A 21,345-nucleotide genomic window follows, 5' to 3' on the forward strand; every position below is an offset into this window, starting at 1 on the left:
ATCTTGTGCCTATGTATGGTCGGGCTTGCATATGATTACAATTAGATACCTCATGAGAGAAGAAAAGGAGTCATATGCTAATCTGTCAATCTAGATTAAAAAATAAAAAAGCATACAGTACGATCCTCAGCAATCATACTTCTTCTCTTGAACACCAACAAAAGGAAGTCCCAAGCAATAAGCTGAGCTCAGGAGTGCCTTCATGCGTGTGGCCTGCTGGCTTTCTCAACATCACTTCATTCTCATCTGCATTATCATTTTGCTTTGAACAATGTCTCTGTGTGCTTATTTCACTGCTTTGAATAAGATTCCAAGAACCGGGCTAGAGAGATGGCTCTGAAGTAAAGAGCACAGGCTGCTCTTCCAGAGGTCCTGAGTTCAATTCCCAGCAACTACATGGTGGCTCACCACCAACTATAATGAGATCTGATGCCCTCTTCTGTCATGCAAGTATACATGCAAATAGAGTGATTGTATGTATGAATAAGTATGTATAACTAACTAAATAAATAAATACCCAACTAACTAACTAACTAACTAACTAACTAAGAAAGATACCAAGAACCTAGAATCACTTGGCTTAAACCCCAACCACCCATAACAGACTCTGTTAAATGCCAGTGAAGTGACTAGGTAATTGCTGAAAGTTTCCCCAGACCTCCCAAAGACTGGAAGCCTTAGATTAGAAGTGCGCCCCAGGGCCAAACAGAACCACGACACAAATCCAAAGCTGGAAACTCTGCAGTCACACTGCAGAAGATCAAAGGCAAGACAAATGCCACCAGTCAATGGAGAGCCGCTGTGGAGGCTCACAGCCGCAGTCCATGTCTGTGCACCAGGTGGAGACAGCAGGAGCTCCAGGGCAGGCAGGGAGACAAGAGTGAGAGCTTGACTCATCCCAAATGAAATGAAGCGCCGTGGATATGCCTCAGTGGTAGACGCTTTAACTCATACAAGGCCTGAGTTTAAAGATCGGTACCGACAAAAACCATCCACCAAGCAAGCAAGCAAACAAACAAAGCACAGTAGCACTTAAAAAAAGAAATTACATCCCAGCGCCCAGGAGGCAGAGTGGGGTACATCTCTATGGTCTACATATAGAGTCCCAGGGCAGCTAGAGCTACATAATGAGGTCTTGCATCAAAAACAAGATAAAATCAAGGTGTAAAGATGTGGATGTTAAGAAACAGGTAAAATTATGTCTTATCTGGAAGGAAACATGAGAAAAATGAAAAAATAGTTAATTATAAAAAGCTAAGCATAAAGGTTGAAGAGATGGCTCAGAGGTTAAGAGCACTGACTTCTCTTCCAGAGGTCCTGAGTTCAATTCCCAGCAACCACCTGGTGGCTCACAACCATCTATAATGTTATCTGATGCCCCCTTCTGGCATACACATGTACATGCAGGCAGAGCACTCAAATACATAAAATACATAGATCAATCTTTTCAAAAAAATCTAAGCATAGAAAAGAGTAAAAATAATCCCAAACATGTCAATTAAAATAACACGAATTTACCCACAATTTATTATGAATATAAAACACTAAGCCATCTTATTTTTAAAAGGCTAGAAAAGAAGTGTTTGGGTATAAAAAAAAATTAGGTAGTAAAATGTTTTAATTTGAAATGTTATGATGCTGAACGCAAATGAATTTCATCTTTAGGAAAAAAAAAATAACTGAACAGTCCACACCCATGAGGTTGAAAGAGAGGAGCGCTCTGCCTTCCCACCAAACACACCGGGGTTGAAAGTGTCTGAACTGGGGCTATCACACTTCATCTCACAACTAACAAGGAAAACCAGAGAGGCTACTCCAAGACTTCCGATTAACATCTGGCCATGGTAAGCATACGAATCATTAACACTTAATTCCCAAGGTTTTTTTTTTTCACCCTCAGCTCGATTTGTAAAGTAATAACTTTAAGAATATTAACATTTTTATACACAAGACAAATGACAACTTCTTTTCCCAATCGAATGCAAAGCTTTGTGCCTGGTGGGCAGGTGTCCTACCAGTAAGCACCATCCCTAGGATTAAAGTAGGGGGAGGGGAAGGCTTATTCTGTTTAAAAGAAAAATTGAAAACGCTTGCACTAGGAAATCACATCAGACTTACGTTTTTCCATTCCACTCCACAATTTTTGTGAAGTTAAGGTAATTGTCTTCTCCAGTTAGAAAAACATAGTCTCCATCGTTCGTTCCATTTTTCTGAAAAATAAGCGAGTGTCATAATTAAGAAGGAGAAAGTGTAAGCATTAAAATAATAATAGAAAAAAAATACTTTTGGAATACTGATACTGAAATTAGCCTGTGAGAGCTGCAGTCCCAAAAGGGGGGACCTTCCGGGAAATGTCTACTCAGGCTGCCCTCCCAGAATGGAGCAGTCAGTGTTGCTGAGAGCCGGCTTTCGGGGCCCATTCTCTTACAGAAGCAGTGTTTAAAACTTGCTTTTGTGTCTGGACAACCTCTGAGTTTTGTAACGCCTTAAGGCTTGCGCTCTGCCAGAGAGGAAGTGAAAGCTTCCATACTGTGCATTGAGAGTAAGGCCTTGCACGTGCACAGGCCAGAAACCTGCCCCATCCCTAAGTCGATGCTTTTACTCCTGAGGTTAATTTTAATTTATTACCAACCATTCCTTTTACTACAGCTTCTTTCCCCCTCCAAAAACCACTGTCTCGTTTTTCACAGACTCTAAAAATAGTTTGTACCCTGGGCAATCTTGGCCTTCACCTGAAACGAAGCCGGACTTCAGATGCACTCTGGCTGGTATGACCTCCACCCCTGAGGAGCTGACCAGAGGCTCTGGGATGAAAACTTACCCCATAGAACAGGCCAAAGTTAGGAGATAGGTCAGGTTTGAAGACGTGGATGAGGGCAAAGATCTCATCTCGGTAGCCCCAGAGGAGTTCGTGCACAGTGTGGGTCACAAACATTTTCTGCTGGTAGGCTTTCAGCATGGCCTCGATGAGCTCTCTGAAGATGGGCAGCTGGGCCAGCTCCACAACAGTCTGCAGAGCAGGGGCGGGTTAGCCAGTGTCCCCCCAAAACACCCACCTGCCACCTGCCCCTCTTCCTGCCCCTCAGCAGAAGGGCCGGAAACTGAGATATAAATGTTTGAGACTAAACAGAAAAGAGTTCAGCTACTTCTCTCTCTCTCTCTTTGTGTGTGTGTGTGTGTAGACTTTGTGGCCTTGCTATCACTGATCTGTATGCTAAGCCCACAGTCTCCCTTTTGTAAATTTTGAGACAGAGTCCATTAAGTTGCCCAGACTAACCTTGAAATCACTATGGAGCCCAATCTGGGATTTTTGATCCTTCAGTTTCTGCCTCAGAAAGCGCTGGGACCCCAGGCCTGGACAGCCGGGTCAGGCTCCTATTGCATTTTATTGTAAACGTGAGCTTAGAATTCCCTTCAGCAGGCTCTGAATGGTGCCCACATCACAGCGATCTTATAAACACACAAGGAACTTTGGCCAGGATGTGGCTCCATTTCCCCAGGAGCAGACTGGCGGCTGGACCTTTAAATCCTTTATCTTTAGCAGCAGGGCAAGGCAAGAGTCAAGATCTGGACTCTCTAAGGTCCTGGGTCCTCCATCAAGTGTTAAGTGGCAGCTACTTTAGGGTGGAGGCCTCAGAGGAGGCTGGTGTAGGTGGTAAAGTTCCCTGGAGGTCCAGCACCCCCCTCCCACACTTTACCATGCAGGAAGTCCTGAGTGATCCCTAGCAACCACATTTAAAAAAAGGCAATAGGCTAGCCTGGGCTAGAAGAGATCCAGTTTCAAGAAAGAAGGTCCGTGGGTCTGACAGGGGTATTATAAAGTGGAATCTCATGGTAATCTGAGCCTGCTGAGACACACAGCAGGCTTGAATCAAAGGTCCAGTGCCTGCTGTCTGAAAGGGGAAGGGAAGCGTCAACCAGGTGTCTTAAAAGATTCAAACTCAAGACGAAAAAAGAAAAAAGAAAGAAAGATTTAAGAAGTGATATGCAAACTCTAGTAGGTTTCTAAGACAACACAAAGGGAGAAATATGTTTGAAATTTCTAAGTACCAAAAATCCTTACTTATTAATTGCACAAATGCTAATCCTGAACACAAAGGAAAAATCCCAGAGACCTAATGACCTCGAATGACTTTGGAAATGGCCTTGCTTTACAGACCTTTTTACAGGAAAAAACGGTGTCTATCAATATACTTAGTAAAAGTACCTATATGTGGAAGGATGGCCAGACTCTGTGCTGTCTATAATTCAAGCATTAGGCCGATGAAGAATCAATACAACATGCTGGAGGCCGGGAGAGCCCTCCCCACACAAACAAATCAGTCTTGGTGCACGTCTATGTTTGTTTCTTAATGAGGCTGGGACCCAATTCAGGGCACCCATGCTAAGCAAGAAGAGCTCCCAATCCCAGTAATGTCTATATTTTAATCATAAAACAATAGTTCTTAGATGATATAGAATCATATCAAGGATTGCCATTTTCCTTCCACAAGCCCACGATAACGATTCTGAAAGGCCTACTTACCACCAGAGGAATATTGACTGTTCTAATCAAGTCCACGTTAGGGTCGCCAACAGACTGGTTTCGTTCAAAAACATATGCCTTATTGCTGACAGCAGATATGGTTGTTCCATTTTCTCCAAACTGAATGTTTGCCTTGTTCCTGAGTTCCCTAAACAAACAAACAAACAAAATTATTTGAAAATAGACCAGTTTAACAAAAAAGCCACTTTCTCCACTCAGTATTAAAGTTATATTTTTTTAAATATTAGATAGGCCGTTGATGCCCAGCCCTGAAAAACTACAAATTAGGGCCAAGGTGCTGAAAGAGGATGAGACCTAGGAAAAACTTGTCAAAACCTACTGTTGCCACTTTTTTTCCACTCCCAGAATCAGGGAGATATAATACTCAAATGATGAGCTCTTAGCTGGGTGGTGGTGGTGCATGCCTTTGATCCCAGCACTGAGGAGGCAGAGGCAGAGAGATCTTTTCGAGTTCGAGGCCAGCCTTGTCTACAGACCGAGTTCCAAGACAGCCAGGATTACACAGAGAAATCTGTCTGGAAAAAAAAAAAAAACAACAACAACAACAAAACAAGCAAACAAGCAAAGCACGACCACCACCACGAATCAGCTCATTCCTCAGTTACAACTTGTTCCTGAAATGTTTTCAGTTCACTCGGACTTCTATCTGTCCACTGGTGCCTTTGATTCCAAGTTTAATTCAGTTGTAAATTTTATCTTAAAAACGGAGTCCATGGCTAGGTATGCTTGCACATGTCTGTAATCCCAGCAGTCGAAAGGCTGAGGCAGGGGGATCACTTATAGGTTTGAGGCCAGCCTTGTCTACATATTAACAACACTGTCTCAAAAAAAAAAAAAAAATGGGGCCCAAGGGACTGAGGGCCTAGCTGCAATTGGGAGCAGGGGAGAGATAGGTGAGAGACAGAGACAGAGAGACGGAAATGAAACAATGAACTGGCGTCAACACTCTAAGGCGGGGCTCACTCCTGTTTCCATTCGCAGTGCAGCTTAGTTCAAGTCAATTCCCCAACAATGACGCATGAAGAAATCTCTTAGCGGGCTGGTGAGACGGCTCAGTGGCTAAGAACACTGGCTGCAATTCCAGAAGTCCTGAGTTCAAGTCCCAGCACCCACATGATGACTCAGGACCATCCATAATGGGATCCGATGCCCTCTTCTGGCATGCAAGTGTACACGCAGACAGAGCACTCATCCATTAAACATAATACATAACAAATAATTAAATAAAAAAGAAATCTCTTAGAAAGAGCTTGGTGTATAGTATAATAGGTAACAATCATTGACATTCACAATTATTTCTAAGCAGCTAGTTGAGAAAGTTTTTTTCAATGCTCCCAACACAAAGAAATGATAAGCATCTGAGGTGCCAGATATGCCATTTACTCAGAAGAAATCATTAAACATTTGCATCCTACAAATTACTATGTCAACCAATAAAACACATCTTTCAAAGTGCTCGGGCTCTGTAGGCGTGACTGCTCATGTCTGTGATCCCAGCACTTGGGAGACCGTGTGAGGTATGGGAAGACCGGAAGTTGGAGGCCAGCCTAGACTACATAGTGAGTTCCAGGCTATAGGTGAGACTGTCTGCAAGAGGGAGTGGGCAGGGCTTGGTGTCTGGGCCTAGAGTGAATGTGAGCAAGAACTCACTGAAGGTAGGAAACGCAAGATGCATCGGAGCATTTCATGTTGTTTTGTTTGAGGTAGGATTTTACTCTGTGGCCCGTGCTGGCCTCCAGCTGGAGGTCCTGTGTCAGCCTCGCAGGTGCTAAGATTACAGGCAGGTACCATTACATTTACATAGAAAGTCTTTACTTATCCATGTGGTTAACAAAAAACGGCATCTAAGAATCTAGAATCACATAGAGCTTGGAAGGCCCCAGGCAGCTGCCTCGACCACTTCCCCCACAGGCCCTTTCTGACCACAGCAGTTCTTGGGGATTTTTCTCCACCAGCTACCCATCTGTGGAGTTTGCTGACTATACTGGCTTTAGGAACTCAGTTATAAACCTCTGAGTGAAATCACTCAGATTGTGAAGGAATCGGCACGTAGCCTCTGGTAAGACAGCAAACAAGCCGATGGCAGAAGCTTGAATGTCTCGTCTTGACTTCTCTTACATTCCTTCTAGTTTGGGCTTGTTTTCTTTTGTTTCTGTTTCTGTTTTAAAAAGGGTCCTGCTGTGTAGTTCCGGCTGGCCTAGAACTTGCTATATAGATCAGGCTGTCCTCAAACTTGCAGTGACTCCTCTGCCTCTGCCTTCTGAGAACTCGGATTACAGCTGCACACCAACCTCCCCCCCCCAGCCCTGCCCCAGTGCCTGATGCTTTCTAGAGTTAAAATAAGAACAGATAAATAATAAAGGCGAGGGTAACAAACAGGCATGCATGAGAACAGAGAAGTCTCTGAATGTTCTACAGCACCAAGCTGAGCAGCACAGAGCCATCAGGAAGACCTGAAGAGACAAAACGACTAATAAAGTCAGAGGGGTGTAATCAATGAAGGCCTGCAACTCAGGCCAGATTTAAATAACTACGGGAAAGAAAATCACCCGTCCTCTAGGAATATATAACCCACCGGGTGGAGATGGCTGTGTTCAAACGCATTCACAGCTTGAAGTTCAGAGGTTTGCACTGGCTTTTTGCTGTGATTTGGTTCCCAGCCCCCTTTCGCCTACCGGCAGCCTGATTTCCTTTCCTCTCTGGCCTGGACCACTAGTCAGGATGCTGAGGGCCTGAGTGTAGCAGTTCCTCTCAATGACCTCTCAGTCTGGTCCATGGTGCCTCCCCTTCCCTCCCCCGCCGCCCAGGTCCAGCATCTTCCTGGTGAGGCTCATGGGATCTGACAAAGCATAACCTCCTATGACTTAGATCTTTAGCTTACATTTTTAGGTTTGTTTGGTCTTGTGTTTTGAGACAGGGGCTCCCTACATAGGCCAGGCTCTCCTTGAACCAGCAATCTTGCCTTAGCCTTCTAAATACTGGATTCAGGTTGTGTCCCACCCACTAGGCCTGGCTTGTAGCGTGGATCTTTAAACCTGCCCTGCCTTCTAGGCTGCTCTTTTTGTCTCTGTTAACCTACTTTACAGCCTTCAAACAGGTTCTCCTGACTCCCTCCTCTTCTGGAAATCATAACCTAGTCATTGTGGATGAGAAAAGAGCTTGAGAACCAAGCAGGTTTAAAGTCTTGGTCACCTGATCTCATACCCACAGAAGTTAATTCACAGTGGTTATTAGAAGATGGTGAAGGAGAGGAAATTTCCAAGCGAAACACTTGCTCAGCCAAAGCTGGTCCCTACACAGGTGGCTCTGTTGGGCCCCCTCCCGGGTGTCCCCACATGGAGATCAGGGACAGACCTTCTGCAGGGTGGAGGTCATGATGGTGACCTTCTGGTGATGGTGGTTACTGAGCACTGATCCACAACATACTGATGGAGCAGGAGAACGGGCAGTTCAGGTGTGGTCCAGGGAGCAGCAACAGTCATTCAGACAGGCCCGGAAATTCAGGGGCCCTCGTGCTCAAGTTGCTGCATGTCAAAATCAGGCTCTTTGCTAAAGACCATTTGGCTGATTTTTCTTCTTTTGAGTGTTAGTTCATGAACCTAAAGGCCTGAAAAATCCCAAGCCTAAGGCCTCCTTCACTTACGCGTACTCGTATATAATAATGACTTTTTAACATGCTCCTTATGATGATGGAAATTTGATGATGAAGGGGAAATTGAGGGCAGAGATGCCAATCAATTTAGGCCTGTCACTTGATTCAGTTTCTTAATAAAGCTCAACACGTCAAAGCCAAGGTTTTCTAATATTATTTCCGTTGGACACTGACTCAGTCGGACTGCTCACAGTAACCTCATGATTTTCCTCAGCTACTTGGAGTTCTCCACCCATCCTAAGCCACTGACTCATGGCCTTTACAGGGTGTTGTACATTAAAACAAACAAACAAACAAGTGAGATGTGGCTTCGAATTCTGATGAGGGAGAGAGGGGGAGAAAGAGAAGGCACGGGAAGGAAGCCTTCCTCTTAAAACAGCATGGTTGGCCAAAGAAACCAAAAGTTGTGCCCTAGTAATGCTCCGACTGACACAGAAAGGGCAATTTTCATGAAAATACCAATAAACCTGGTCAGCAACACACATAGGCATGTCCATATATACAAATGAATGCCAGCCAGCAGCTGATCAACAACAATCCACACAGACTACTGGTAAACAAGGGGCTGGCAGCAGGAAATGATCAGGTCATTGTCAACCGCATTAGAGAAGACCTAAGAACTCCCTAGAAACACAGACAACAGCTTAAAGCAAAAGAATTCTTGGGTCTAGGCAATGGTTCAAGAAACTGTATTTCCAACTGCCTTGTATATTTGCCCTGTTCTGCAGTAGACAATAATAATCTCAGGCTATAGATTAATGTTTGTTAAACACCATGGTGAATCTAGTCAAGAAAAAAAAGAGAAAAAGGAAGGAAGGAAGGAAGAAAGGAAGGAAGGAAGGAAGGAAGGAAGGAGAGAGAGAGAGAGAGAAAGAAAGAAAGAAAGAAAGAAAGAAAGAAAGAAAGAAAGAAAGAAAGAAAGAGAAAGAGAGTAAGCCAGAGCCACATCTGTAGTCCCTGCTCTAGAGAGGCTGAGGCAGGAAGATTTCTGGTTTGAAGACATCCTGGGCTATATGGTAAGACTTGTCTCAGAAAGAGAGGCATGGGAGGGAGGGAAAAAGGGAGGGAACAAGGAAAAAAGGATGGAGAAAGAGTTGGATGAAAAGCCTGCTGTGGTGGTTCTTACATGTAATCTCAGCACTGGGGAGGCTGAGGCAAGACCATTCCTTGAACCTAAGAATCCAGAAGTTTCAGACCAGCCTGAGCTTCCATATACCAAAGCTCTGTTAAAAACAACATAAAAAATGAAGCAAAGAGAGAAGGAAAGAAAGAAGCCAGGCACGGTGGCTTCTACTGGAAGTCTCTGGCTTAGGAGGCTGAAGCAAGATTGCTGTTAAATTTGCGGTTAGCCTAGAACACATAGTGAATTCAGCCTGAGCTGCAGACTGAGTCTGTCTCTAGCAAACAAAAAAAGAGAGTGTTTGAGTTATACTCCATGAACTACACAGGAAAGAACACATGGACTATGACAGAACAATTTTAATTCAGTGGAGAAATCAACACCTGTGCCTCCAGCTCCTCTGAGATGTTGGATAAATTAGTTTGTGCAATGCTGATAAATTAGGGACGGGCCACCTCTCGGAGCTGTAGGGGCAATTTCCTAGCATGCCTGAGGCAACTGGGCTCAGTCCTCAACACCAGAAGGGAAGCGAGCAAGCAACAACCTTAGGCTTTGGTCATCTGGGTTCATCCCAAATACGTTTAGTCACCTGGGTTCACCTAACCAGTTGTCTATCGAAAATCACTTCGATCCTATCACAGCAGTGGCTGATACCGGTGACCAAGCTCACCGAATTGAAGAGCAGGGTAAGATAGGACTTCCATTTTGTGCTCGGGCCTGTCTACACTAATGCTTTTGGCTGTGGAACTAAAAAGCCACTTCTGGTTTCTTTGGCTTTGTTTTCTCTTTTTGAAGACAAGGCCTTACCGTGTTGCCTGACCTTGCCAGAGACTCACTCTGTAAGCTGGCAGTCTTCAAGGAGTCAGCCATCCCTCTGCCTCTGCCTCTCTAGTAGGGACCACAGTGTGAGCCCCGGTGCCCGCTCCTCACGGCTTCGATTTTTGTTTCCTCCTCTGGGAAGTGGCGACAACAGTGTGCCTGTCCCACAGAGATGCTGTGAGCATTAAATCACGGAAATGTAAAGTTCAGCTGAAGCGCCCCAGCACACACCAAGTTCTTAGGAACATTAGTCATTCCCACGTGGCATCACTACTTGTGCCGAGTTCTTAAGATGGAGAATCCTGGCTCCTGGCTTGAAAGAAGCCAGCGAAGCACCAGAGACCACCATTAAACGCCAGAAGGGATACTGTGAACAGTTCTAAGGTAAACGTGCAGGTACACACATCTCTGTAACCCGACAATCTCATTTTCTTCGGGATGGATGCCTGGTAGTAAGATGGATAGATCACATGGTAGCTCTAGTTTTAGTTTTTAAAGGAACCTCCATATAGTTTCCATAATGAGTATTAATTTACATCCCCCCCAAACGTAGGAGAGTAGGAATGAAGCTTTTTAAGGTAAAAATGGTAGAAGGAGGGGCTGCAGAGATGGCTTGGTGGTGGACCCAGTCTGGCTCTCATCCAGGTCAGGTGACTCATACCTGCGTGCATCTCCAGCCCCAGGGGATTTGATGCCCCCCTTCCAGCCTCTGCAAATACTCACACAGACAGACACACACACACACAAATAAAAATAAATCTTAAAAGTTGAAAAAAGATAGAAGGCCTGGGGAGACGGCCCAGTCAGGAAAGTGTTTCCCTTGCAAGCGCAGAGACCTCAGTTGGATCTCCTGAACCCCCACAAAAAAGCAGATCACAGTGGCAATTTGTAACCCCAGCACTGGAACACAAGTGGATCCTTGGGGCTGTCTAGGAAGCCTTGCCTAATTAGTGGGTTCTATCTAGGTCAAATAAGAGACCCGCTCTCTCACACACACACAAAATTAAAATAAAAAAAAAAAAAAACAGACAAAGCCACTTAAGATTTAGCACTCACATTTTCTTATGGCCATCAAAGCAGTCATATGAAGGAAAATCTAAGGAACACAAAAAGAAGTTTATGCTAGGTGCAACAGTGTAAAAAATGTAACAAATACGTAACACAAATGTGAAGATCGACTCTGCAGGCCTTAGACAAACTGCTTTTGATTCTTGAAAAAGTAATAGAAAAGACTATTTGACAAAACAGTAAGTCTGCCAAAGGCTGAGAAAGCAGCTGGATCTCACAAATTCATAGAAGTCTCAAGCCAAGACGTCCCTGAGCAGAGGTCTCCTGAGGCAAGTTAGTTCTGGCTCCTCAACCTCAGGCTTCAGAAAACTCCAACGCAGCCCTGCGTTCCTTAAACCGGACAGACTGGTTCTTCACTGGGGGACCTATCTGGTCTCCCAGAAATAGTCAGATTCTCAAGGCAACATGCTAGCTCTTGGGGCAACAAAGCGGCTGCAAACTGTCAGATGAGCCAGGCCTCTGCAGCCCAGAAAGCCTTTCTTCCCCTCAGAGTTCCCACCACTACCCCCACCACAGCGGAGGCATCACCGTGTCCCTCCTCCCCCACTGCACCCCAGGCCTTCCAACACACCACAGAGTCAGCTGACCTGGCTGACTCTGGTTCACACCTTTAATCCCAGCACTTGGGGGACAGAGGCAGACAGATCTCCGTGTGTTAGAGGCCAGCCTGGTCTACACAGTGGGCAGACCTGTAGGACTCACTGAACCACAAAACGCCGGTGCAGTTGCTACGATAAGGTCAGAACGTCAGCGGCACTGCCTAAATCCCAAGCGGCCTCAGACCCACTTGAAGACTGCAGAAAGCAAATACAGGCAAGACAGGCTCCACCAAGTTTGATGGCTCCCTGCACAGTCATGTTTATCTACGAACCCAGATCTCAGGGCGCTCCGCCAACCTGCATTTCCAATGCATTTGGAACAGCCACACGTTCTGAAGACCTGTCCTTCTCAAATCTATCCTTGACTTTCCCTGAGCCCTGCCGTTCCAGCTGGGCCACTCCTGACCTCCAATTTTAATCAGTTTCTTCACTCATGTCCTGCAGATTCTAAAGCCATGGCTGAGAACATTTCACTCACTTCTTCCTTTCTTCCTTTGCAGTAGACACTGGATGTTCAAGATGAAAGAATCTGCCCCTCCCTTTTCCCATTCCCCATAGGCCTTCCAGTATATGGAGAAAAAAATCAGATATGTATAGCCACTTTTTGGTATATGTTTGTGTGTGTTTTCACGTGTGTGTGTGTGTGTGTGTGTGTGTGTGTGTGTTCCTGGAGGCCAGAGGTTGATGTTGGGCATCTTCCTCATTTCAGGCCAGGACAAGTCTCAGGAGGAAGCTGCAGACTTAGCAAGAATGAAGTGCTCATTGCCAACCGAGGCATTGAAGTATGTCAGCATACGACAGTGTTTGAGAAGCTTGCACACGGCTGAAGCATGGGGAGAACAGAGCTGTGATTTGGCTGCTATGAGACACTGTGCTTCCGGAGAACTGAAAAATCACCTCTGTCCTTGAGTAAGGTGTCCTGAGGTGACCTGAAGAGCACCTTCGCAAACAAAGAACCCAACAGTAAACCAGGGGAAAGCTTAAGGGAGGTTTTTGCTTTAGGCCTTTAAAAGTGAGTTTCAAAGATTTGTTCATTTTTTATTTTGTGTGTGTGAGTGTTTTGCCTGCATGTATGCCTGTGCACCACGTGGATGCCATGCCTGCAGGGGCCAGAAGAGGGCGTACATTCACTAGGACTAGAGTTGCAGGTGGTTGGGAGCCGCCCTGTGGGTGCGGGGAATCAAACCTGGGTCCTGGACAAGAGCAGCAGGTGCTCTTAACCACTGAGCCATCTCTCCAGCCACCACTCAGTCCTGTTAGGAAGCTTTTTGAGACAGTGTCTCAATATGTATCACAGAGTGACTTGAACTCAAAAGAGTCCTCATGTCTCAGCTTCCCAAGCGTCCCAAGGGTGAACAGCCACATCCAGACTGAGGGAGCTTCTCGTGAAACCAGAGTGTTAGGGAAGGACAACAAGCCTTGGGAAGGAGATGAAGAGGGGCGGGGAAGACTCCAGAGAGAACCAGCTGACTTGGGTTGCTATCTTGAGCCTGTCACTCACTGAAGCTTTAACGTCAATGAACACCATAATTGTGTCCTGCACAGGCTAACATAAGCCTTGGGTGTGAGATTTACGCTACGCTTCCCAGGTTGCCAGGTGAAGAGACAAACTGTTCCTTCCATTGCTGGCAGCCACAGTTTTGCAGTCAGCTGCATGCCGGCAAGACTCAGACAGGTGTTTATTGTAGAAGACAGCTAAATGAATTTATCATCCCGACCTTGCCTTTTTGCTTTGGTTAACTTTGGGCCAGCAAGAAAGGGACATTTATTTATCTTTTGGCTTTGGGCCAGAACGGTAAGAAATTTATCTTTGGTTAGCTTGGGCATAGGAAGAATAGTTAATCACATTTAGCAGTGCTGACCCCTAGCTTGATGGCCCAGTGTGAGGCCCACAGCTGCTCTTCTGGTTCATTTTAACTGAGCAGTGTCGAGCAGGCTGAGAGCTGTATACTGACATGGTAGCGTTTGAAAGGTTTAGACAGCCTCTTTTGAGATTTTTTTTTTGTCCCCCTGCGTTTCAGTCCTAACAGCAAATACTCAAAGTGGCTAGGCGGGGTAGGGGTAGATCTCAGGGGTAAAGCGTTTGCCCAGCAGGCGGGAATTCAACTGCCCACATGTGAGCAGTGACTAAGGGTCAATCCAGGGCACACTGCTTAGAATAAAAGGAAACCCCTCGGGGCTGGCTGGCGTCACAGCCCAGTGGTAGAGAACTTACACAGCACGCACCGTACCCACCCTCCCATCCCCGCCTCCCCAGAAAGGAATATATGATATAAGTGAAAAAAAAATGTACATGGGATTTGAAAGATTCTGTACGAAAAAGGAAGACGTGAACTAGTAATAATTCTGAATGCAGACATCATTTGAAACAGACTTGAGGGTCTTGTTGGGTCAGATAAAACGTGAACACTAGTTTTATCTGTTTCTTTTCACTTCACTAGGTGTGGCTGCTAGGAAAAGTTCAAGTTGCTTGTGTGTGGCCCGTATTCAATTTCTATTGGAAAGCTATGGTTGGAGAATACGATCTTATTTACTTATTTATTTTGAGACAAGGTCTCCCTCTGTAACCCAGGCTGGCCTACCGGCCAGTCTCCTGCCTCAGCCTCCCTAGTTCTGGGGACGGCAGGCAGGTGGTGAAAACACCTGGTGTAGAGTGTAGACTTCCAAGCTAAGGGCAATGCTGTGATTTGGTTAAGTGACCCCTGGGGCCCGTTATGGCTCGTTCTTCACGGTGGCACTATGTTCTTCACGGTGGCACTATGGAAGATGGTAGAGATTTAAGCCAGAGGCTGTGTCTTGCCTTTAAAGAGAAAGTGGACCTCCCCACCCCCAACCCTTCCTCCTGTCACCACAGGCCCTGCAGCAATGGGGCCAAGCAGTCCTCCCCCAAAGAGTGAGTCAAAAGAAACATTGTTTCTCTGCAGTGTTTGTTATAAAGATGGAGAGCACAGTGTGCCAAAACAAAAATTAAAAGCTTAGACACAGAATACATCACACCTGTGTAGCCATGACCATCACACAGGGACAGTCACTGACACCCCAAGCAGGGAAGCGAAGGAAATATCTGATAAGCCCTAGGAAAGTTGTTCTAGCAATAGAGAGGACATGAGGGGGAGGGGAAGAGCAGGGAGGCAGGAGAGCTCATGGAGGCACCAGCACATTCCAGCTACACCACTCACACTCGCTCTCAGGGGACTGTTTGGTTTTCATACTTCTGCCATTCTTGTTTGTTTGTTTTGACTGTTGTATTTTACTTATTTCTTTTTTAACAGTCTTGCTACATAGCCCAGGCTGGCCTCCAACTCTTGATCCTCCTGCCTCTGCCTCCCAAGTGCTCTCAGAGTCCTTACCCTACTGTGCCTGATAGCGATAGGTACCCTATTGGCAGTCTACAATAAAACCTGTCTCTCACATTACCTCTTTGTTGGCAGCAGTGAGCATCAGAACTTGGGCACGACAGGAAAAGCCCTATTCTACAGAGCTGTATCCTCAATACCTGTGGCTTTTTATTTTGAGAAAGGATCTCACTGAGTTGTCTAGTCTGACCTTGAACTCATTCTGTAGTCCAGGTAGGCCTTGAATTTGCAATCCCCCTGCCTCAGTCTGTGGAATAGCTGAGATTGCCAGACCTGTACCATTAGACTCAGCTCATATCAAGATTTTTAATTCAGAAGCTATACCCAGGATTATACCAATTCAAGACTCATAGGAGATCGTATCTAGCTTCCAGCCTCCATACCAACTCTGTATACTAAAATTCCTTAAATAAAAGGGTACAGTTTTGGCATATAAGATACATACACTGTCCTGCATACTCTTTCTATTTGCCGTCTGCCATACTGGAGATCAAACTCAGTGCTTTTTGATCCACTAGGCAAGCACTCTACCTCTGAGCTATCCTCTCAACTTCCTCCCATGTACTTCTGATGTTCTCTAGATTAGTACAGATACTGTGTGGACAGCTGTTATGCATGGAAGAACTCTTTAGGAAGCAATGGCAAGGGAAGTCTGTAAACGTTTAATACAGACACAGCTACCGTATGCCCAGCTATCTATATCTAGTACATGTCAGCGAGAACATTAGTATTTCCAGCTTACTGTTAGTTAACTATGTGGGTGGCTGCAGAACCCCTGGACACAGAGGGCAGACTGTGCACTGTGAAGGGAGAAATGGGAAAGGAAGGGTCACCTGTGGAGGGAAGAAGGTGGCCGACCTGAAGGAAGAGAGAAAGAGGTGGGGGGAATGTACAACCCTAAGGGTATTGGGAAAAAGAAAATCATATTATTTTATATCTACTTACAATTATAGATGCAAGAGTGTGTGTATGTATGTATATATATACATACTCATGAATGATAAAATCACTTGTAATGGCAAGATATTCGGAAAGGTGTAATAGCGGCACTTATACCCTGGGGTAACCAGCAGCCATTTGGACTTAAGGCCCTTTCAACAAAAAGGTGTTCATGTCTTCTGTGGTAAACCTAGCCTGCTCCCTGTGGCTGGTAAGGCCAATGAGCCTAGAGGAGAACCTACTACTCACACTTTCATAAGCCAGCATTCCTAAAATTTCATATATGAATATATATAATATATAATAATAATTAAAGAATAAGAGGACATGAATTTGAGAAGGAATGGGGGCACAGGAAGAGCAAGGGTAATTATGTAAATATAATACTCATATATAAAATTTGCAAGAAAAAAAAAGAAATTAAGAGTTGTCTTTTTTCTTTTTTATCCACATTTTAGAGGCAGGCCAGTGATGCACATCTATAATGCTAGCCTTAGGGAGACTGAGGCAGAAAGTTTGGAAGTTTAAGGTGAGCTTGGGCTACACAGTAAGGATTTGACTCAAAACAACAACACAAAGAAGCAAGCAAAACTCTGAGAGGACGGCTCAGTTGTAATGCAATTGGTCTTTAGAAGTCAAGTAAAAACAGAGCCAGTAACACAGGCCGGTAGTGGTGCTACACAGGAAATGGAGACAGGAGAATCCATGGCAAATAAGAGACCTTGTCACAAACAAGGTAAAAGACAGAGGCTGACCCCCGAGATTGCCCTCTAGCCCCCACACCCGTGCACACCACACCCCAAACAGCAAAGATTCCCTGGTTTAGTAGCAACATGCATGCTTCTCTATTGATACTGAAAGCAAGATGTAATGGCTGGGTGTTGCTGTGATTTCTAAAGATTTGGGAACAATGTTTCAAACAGCTACAGTCAGGTAGAGTCTGTGCTCCTAGCACAGGGCAGTCGACACTGCTGTAATTTGTTGCTGTACATGTTTATGTGTGAAGGAAAATGCCTGTAACGGACTGGGGGCTGGAGAAAGGTGATTTTTTTCCTCAGTAATGTCACAAACCACTGTAAAAGTTATCTAAAGAACCTGAGGGTCAAAAACACCTGTAAGCTGTTTCTGAACTTTCCCTGGAAGCAATCAGTTAAGGCCATAATAAAACTGGAATCTTGGGGGTGCTGTGACGGTCTCAATTGTAGGATTTATTGACATGACCACATCTAAAAGCAAACTTGTCCAACAGACACTGCGGCCCAGAGACATTTTAGCAGAGCACTGGGTTTTCTTTGAGTCATGATTAGAATCTATGGTTCGGCTGGGTTGGATCTGTTGAGTTTTTGTTGATTTTTTTGTAGATCCTGCTACATAATCCAGGCTGGCCTTAAATTCAAGATTCTCCGGCCTCAAACTGTGCTGAGGTTATCTGTGTGTGCCCCTCCCCCACTTGTTTCTGAAGGTTTGTTTTTCTTTCCTTTCCTTCTTTTGCAGGGATGTGGTCAGTAGTCTCACTCTGTCACCCAGGCTGTTCTCAACCCCCTGAGTGACAGAAGAACCCTGAGCCCTGACACTCAGACTGCACCTATCATTTAAAAAGATAAAAGAAGGCAGAGAAGGCCAGAGGGCTGAAGGAAGAGGGGAGAGAGAGGCGGGGGAGGGAGGAGGAACGGCCCTGGGAGGGACACAATGAAAGAACAGTTCTGGGAGAGGAAGCGACACTCTCAAACTCCTTTCTGGACATTCTTTATAGTTTGGGTTTTATTTTGTTTTGTTTTTATGAGACAGGGTCTCAGTGTAGCCCAGGCTGGCCCAGAACTCCTGATATAGCCCACACTGGGCAACTGATCTTAACAGACTGTGAAACATTTCAACCAACTAGCAGTCCGGAGGAGAGAACTGACCTTCTTGACCCTTGACCTTCTGCTTCTTTTACTGATGCCTTGGTTTTTTTGTTTGTTTATTTTGTTTTTGTTTTTGTTTTTTAAGTCTTGGCAAAGAAAGACTTTACTGGCAAGATTCCTGCAGGGGATGGAAGCGCTAGTGTGACTATCGCAACACAGAAAGTACCCTGACTGTAAGCCAAGTTACCTCCCTCAATCTGCTCACCTCTGAAAACACGACCAAGGGCCTGGAGAAATGGCTCAGCAGGTAAAGGTACTTGCTGCTGAGCCTGAGGACTCGAGCTTGATCCTTGGGATCCACACGGTGAAAGGAGAGAGAACTGAATCCTGCAAGTTGACCTCTGACCTCTATACACATGCCATGGCCTGAGCGTGTGTGTGTGTGTGTGTGTGTGTGTGTGTGTGTGTGTGTATACACACCCCCACAAATAAGTGTAATAAGAAACAATCAATACCACTCTTCAATCTTTTCAGCCTTTGACTGGCAGTCACTACCACAAACCCAGTCAGCCCATGGTGACTGGGGCTTAGAGAGGAATGGATAAGCAGGGCATGGTGGTGCAGGCCTTTCGTCCCAGCACTCTGGGAGGCAGAGGAAGGCGGATCTCTGTGAGTTTGAGGCCAGCCTGGCCTACAAAGTGAGTCCAGGACAGCCAGGGCTACACAGAGAAACCCTGTCTCGAAAAAAATCAAAAGGAAAAAGAAAAGGAATGAATAAACTCGGTGTGGTGGAATAGATCCGAAATCCTAGCACTCGGATGGCTGAGGACAGATAGCCTTCCTAGGGCAGGATTATAGTAATGAGTTCAAGTTCAAGACCCGTTTAGGCTACAAAACGAGTATCAAGGCAGTAAAAACTCTGTCTCAAAGAAGGGCTGGGGACACAGTTCAGTTAGTAAGAGGCCTGCACAGAACCCTGGGTTCATAGCCAACATGAAATAAGGGCTACAATCCCAGTTTAGGAGGCAATTGAGACATTCAAGGTCATCATAACGAATTCAAAGCCACCCTGAACTACCACAGAGCTAGTCTCAATAGGAAAAAAAGAAATGAATGAATGAATGAGAAACAGAAAATAATTCACATCAATAATGAATTCTAGGAACTGGTTTAAAACTGTATGTGTTGAGAGGGAATTGGAGGGAGCCCTAAAAGTCACCAAAGTCTGAGGGGGACCTTAAAAGGGCAGAGGTAGAGAGAGCAGCTGTGGAGGACAGGAAGTATGACAGGTTGGGATGCAGCCCCGCCCACAGAGCTCTGCTGAGCATCTCCACAGACAGCAGTGACGCTGCAGACAGAACCTAAGCAAAGCTGCGTGTGCAATGCAGTGCCCAAGCTCGGCTGTGCTGGCACGGCCTCCAGGATCCCACCACGTTTCACCAGGTGGAGGAGGCACTCACCTGTAGGTGTATGGCCCCACTTCTTCTAGCCGGGGGATTTCTCCTTGGAGGACCTCCTCTGGATTGGTGACGTTGAAGAAATAGAATTGGGTGTACACAGGCAGAGGAGGTTTCTCCCAGGTGTCAAAGACCTGGGTCCCATTTCGTAACACCATACTCTGGGGAGGAAGAAAAATAAATAAATAAATAAAAACTACAGGTTTACAAAAGGTTAAGGCCACTGTATGAAGAGAGGCATTCTCTACCCTGTAACTGAGGTTTGGGGACAGAAGCTGGAGTTCCAGAAACAACAAGAACCTGGTGGTGGCAACCTGTCCCATTCAGCTAGTAAGAGAGTAGTAACTGTGAAAAGCAGAGAAAGACCTAATCTCTTCGTGAGAAGAGGAACACGTAAAGAGGAAGAGTCCTGTGGCTCTGAGATACTCTCTGGGGTCTTGACGGAGCTTTAGAAGTCTGGGATTTAGCTTGGTTTTAAGGCGGCGTTTCACCCTGAAGTCCAGGCAGGCCTGGAACTCACTGCACAGCGGTGGCTGGCCCTTTGAGGCAGTCTTCTTGTCCCAGCCTCCCGAGTGACTGCAGGCACGCACCATCCTGCCTGGTGAAGAACTGGAGTGGTCCTGTGTGTCCTTGTCTCAGACCTGACCCTGCCAGGTATATTAATAAGTTCACTGCAGTGTCAAGATGGTTCCTGCTCTATCACAGGTGGCTCTGATCTTGTGGAAGGTGAGCCTTGAGGGGGTTGAGCTAGGTGGGGCAGAGAGACAGACGCTCTTCAGGGATGACCGTGTCGGTCCCGTTCACAGTCTGCACAGATCTGACCTGAAGGAACGCTGACACAGAAGGAGGGCAGGGCAGCCAGGCTTTCATGCTGCTTTTAGTTCTCTCATGGGCCCAAATCAGGAGTTAGCAAAAGCAGATTCTAGGTGAACCGTGAAGAGGCAAAGGCAAGAGGCCTCCTGGCTTTGGCATTTTGAAGGTCTCACTGAAGTTACGGAAGTCACTGAAATGCACAACACACTCCCAGCTGGCCTAAGAACCAGACAGACAGCACCAGCCTTGGTCCTTCCATTTGACACGGAGACACATCCATCCAGCAGCTCCACCATCAGGAGCTTTGCATGCACCTTATTGTCAAGCCTCACATATATATCTATAAAGGAGAGATGGCTGGCTCTGGCTCGAACACAAACTGAGCTTAGTGACTATTGTAGACAACCTCTTTCCCCCCACAATCCTTCCTTTGCTTCCTACTCTTACCAAGGTGCTGTGGGCTAATATCTGTCATATCTCAAATTCATACTTTTAAGTCCTGACTCCCTATAATGCAGGATGTGAGCATATTTGAAGACAAGCTTTTTAAGAGAAGTGACTGAGATTAGGCAAGATTGTGAAAATGGGACCCGATATGACTGGTGTCCTTATAGGGACAAAAAGCTAGGAACGGAAGCACCCTGAGTGTATCGATGAAGCTGCCCCCGGAAGCCATAGAAAATTCCCAGTTTCAGGGTTTGGCTGCCTCCTTATGAGCCGTTGGTCGGGGAGGCCTCGGAGGCTCCTAGAACAATACAGGCAATTGCCACTGCCCTTGGTTGCCCACCAGAACTAAATGACAACATATGCTCTGGTCTCAGGACGGAGAAGTCAAGATAGAATTGAGATGGCAGCTCCATCACTGATAGCTAGCCCTGAACTGTCAGGAAGCACAATGCTGACTTCAGAGGAAGAATCACCAACGGTCTTGCTCAGCTGTGGTCCCTGAGTGTTCCTGACTAGCTAGGTGAGACGCGAGTAGCTACCGCTGCAACAGTGGCAAATCAGTTGTGGCAGTAACCACTCACTTTCTGACTGGCTGTGAGGCCTGCTCCACAAGAGGGAAATCATAGTTGGCACTGTAAACCTGCCAAAAGTCCATGCCTGGGAGGATTAGACCCTGTGGCCAAAG

At 45.9% G+C, this 21,345-nt stretch overlaps 1 protein-coding gene across 1 annotated transcript in view; it reads right to left on the reverse strand.

The window, feature by feature from the left end:
- The window catches only part of Scarb2 (scavenger receptor class B member 2), a 55,204-nt gene that overhangs the window by 15,463 nt on the left and 18,396 nt on the right, over positions 1-21,345 (reverse strand). Inside the window, exons 2-5 of the mRNA XM_021649896.2 lie at positions 19,404-19,561; positions 4,526-4,673; positions 2,822-3,010; positions 2,119-2,210 (exon numbers count right to left, since the gene is read on the reverse strand). Coding sequence (XP_021505571.1) covers positions 2,119-2,210; positions 2,822-3,010; positions 4,526-4,673; positions 19,404-19,561 — 587 coding nt within the window. The remainder of the gene's footprint in view (positions 1-2,118; positions 2,211-2,821; positions 3,011-4,525; positions 4,674-19,403; positions 19,562-21,345) is intronic.

The sequence above is a fragment of the Meriones unguiculatus genome, chromosome 3, assembly GCF_030254825.1.
Source record: "Meriones unguiculatus strain TT.TT164.6M chromosome 3, Bangor_MerUng_6.1, whole genome shotgun sequence".
In the NCBI taxonomy this organism is placed as follows: domain Eukaryota; kingdom Metazoa; phylum Chordata; class Mammalia; order Rodentia; family Muridae; genus Meriones; species Meriones unguiculatus.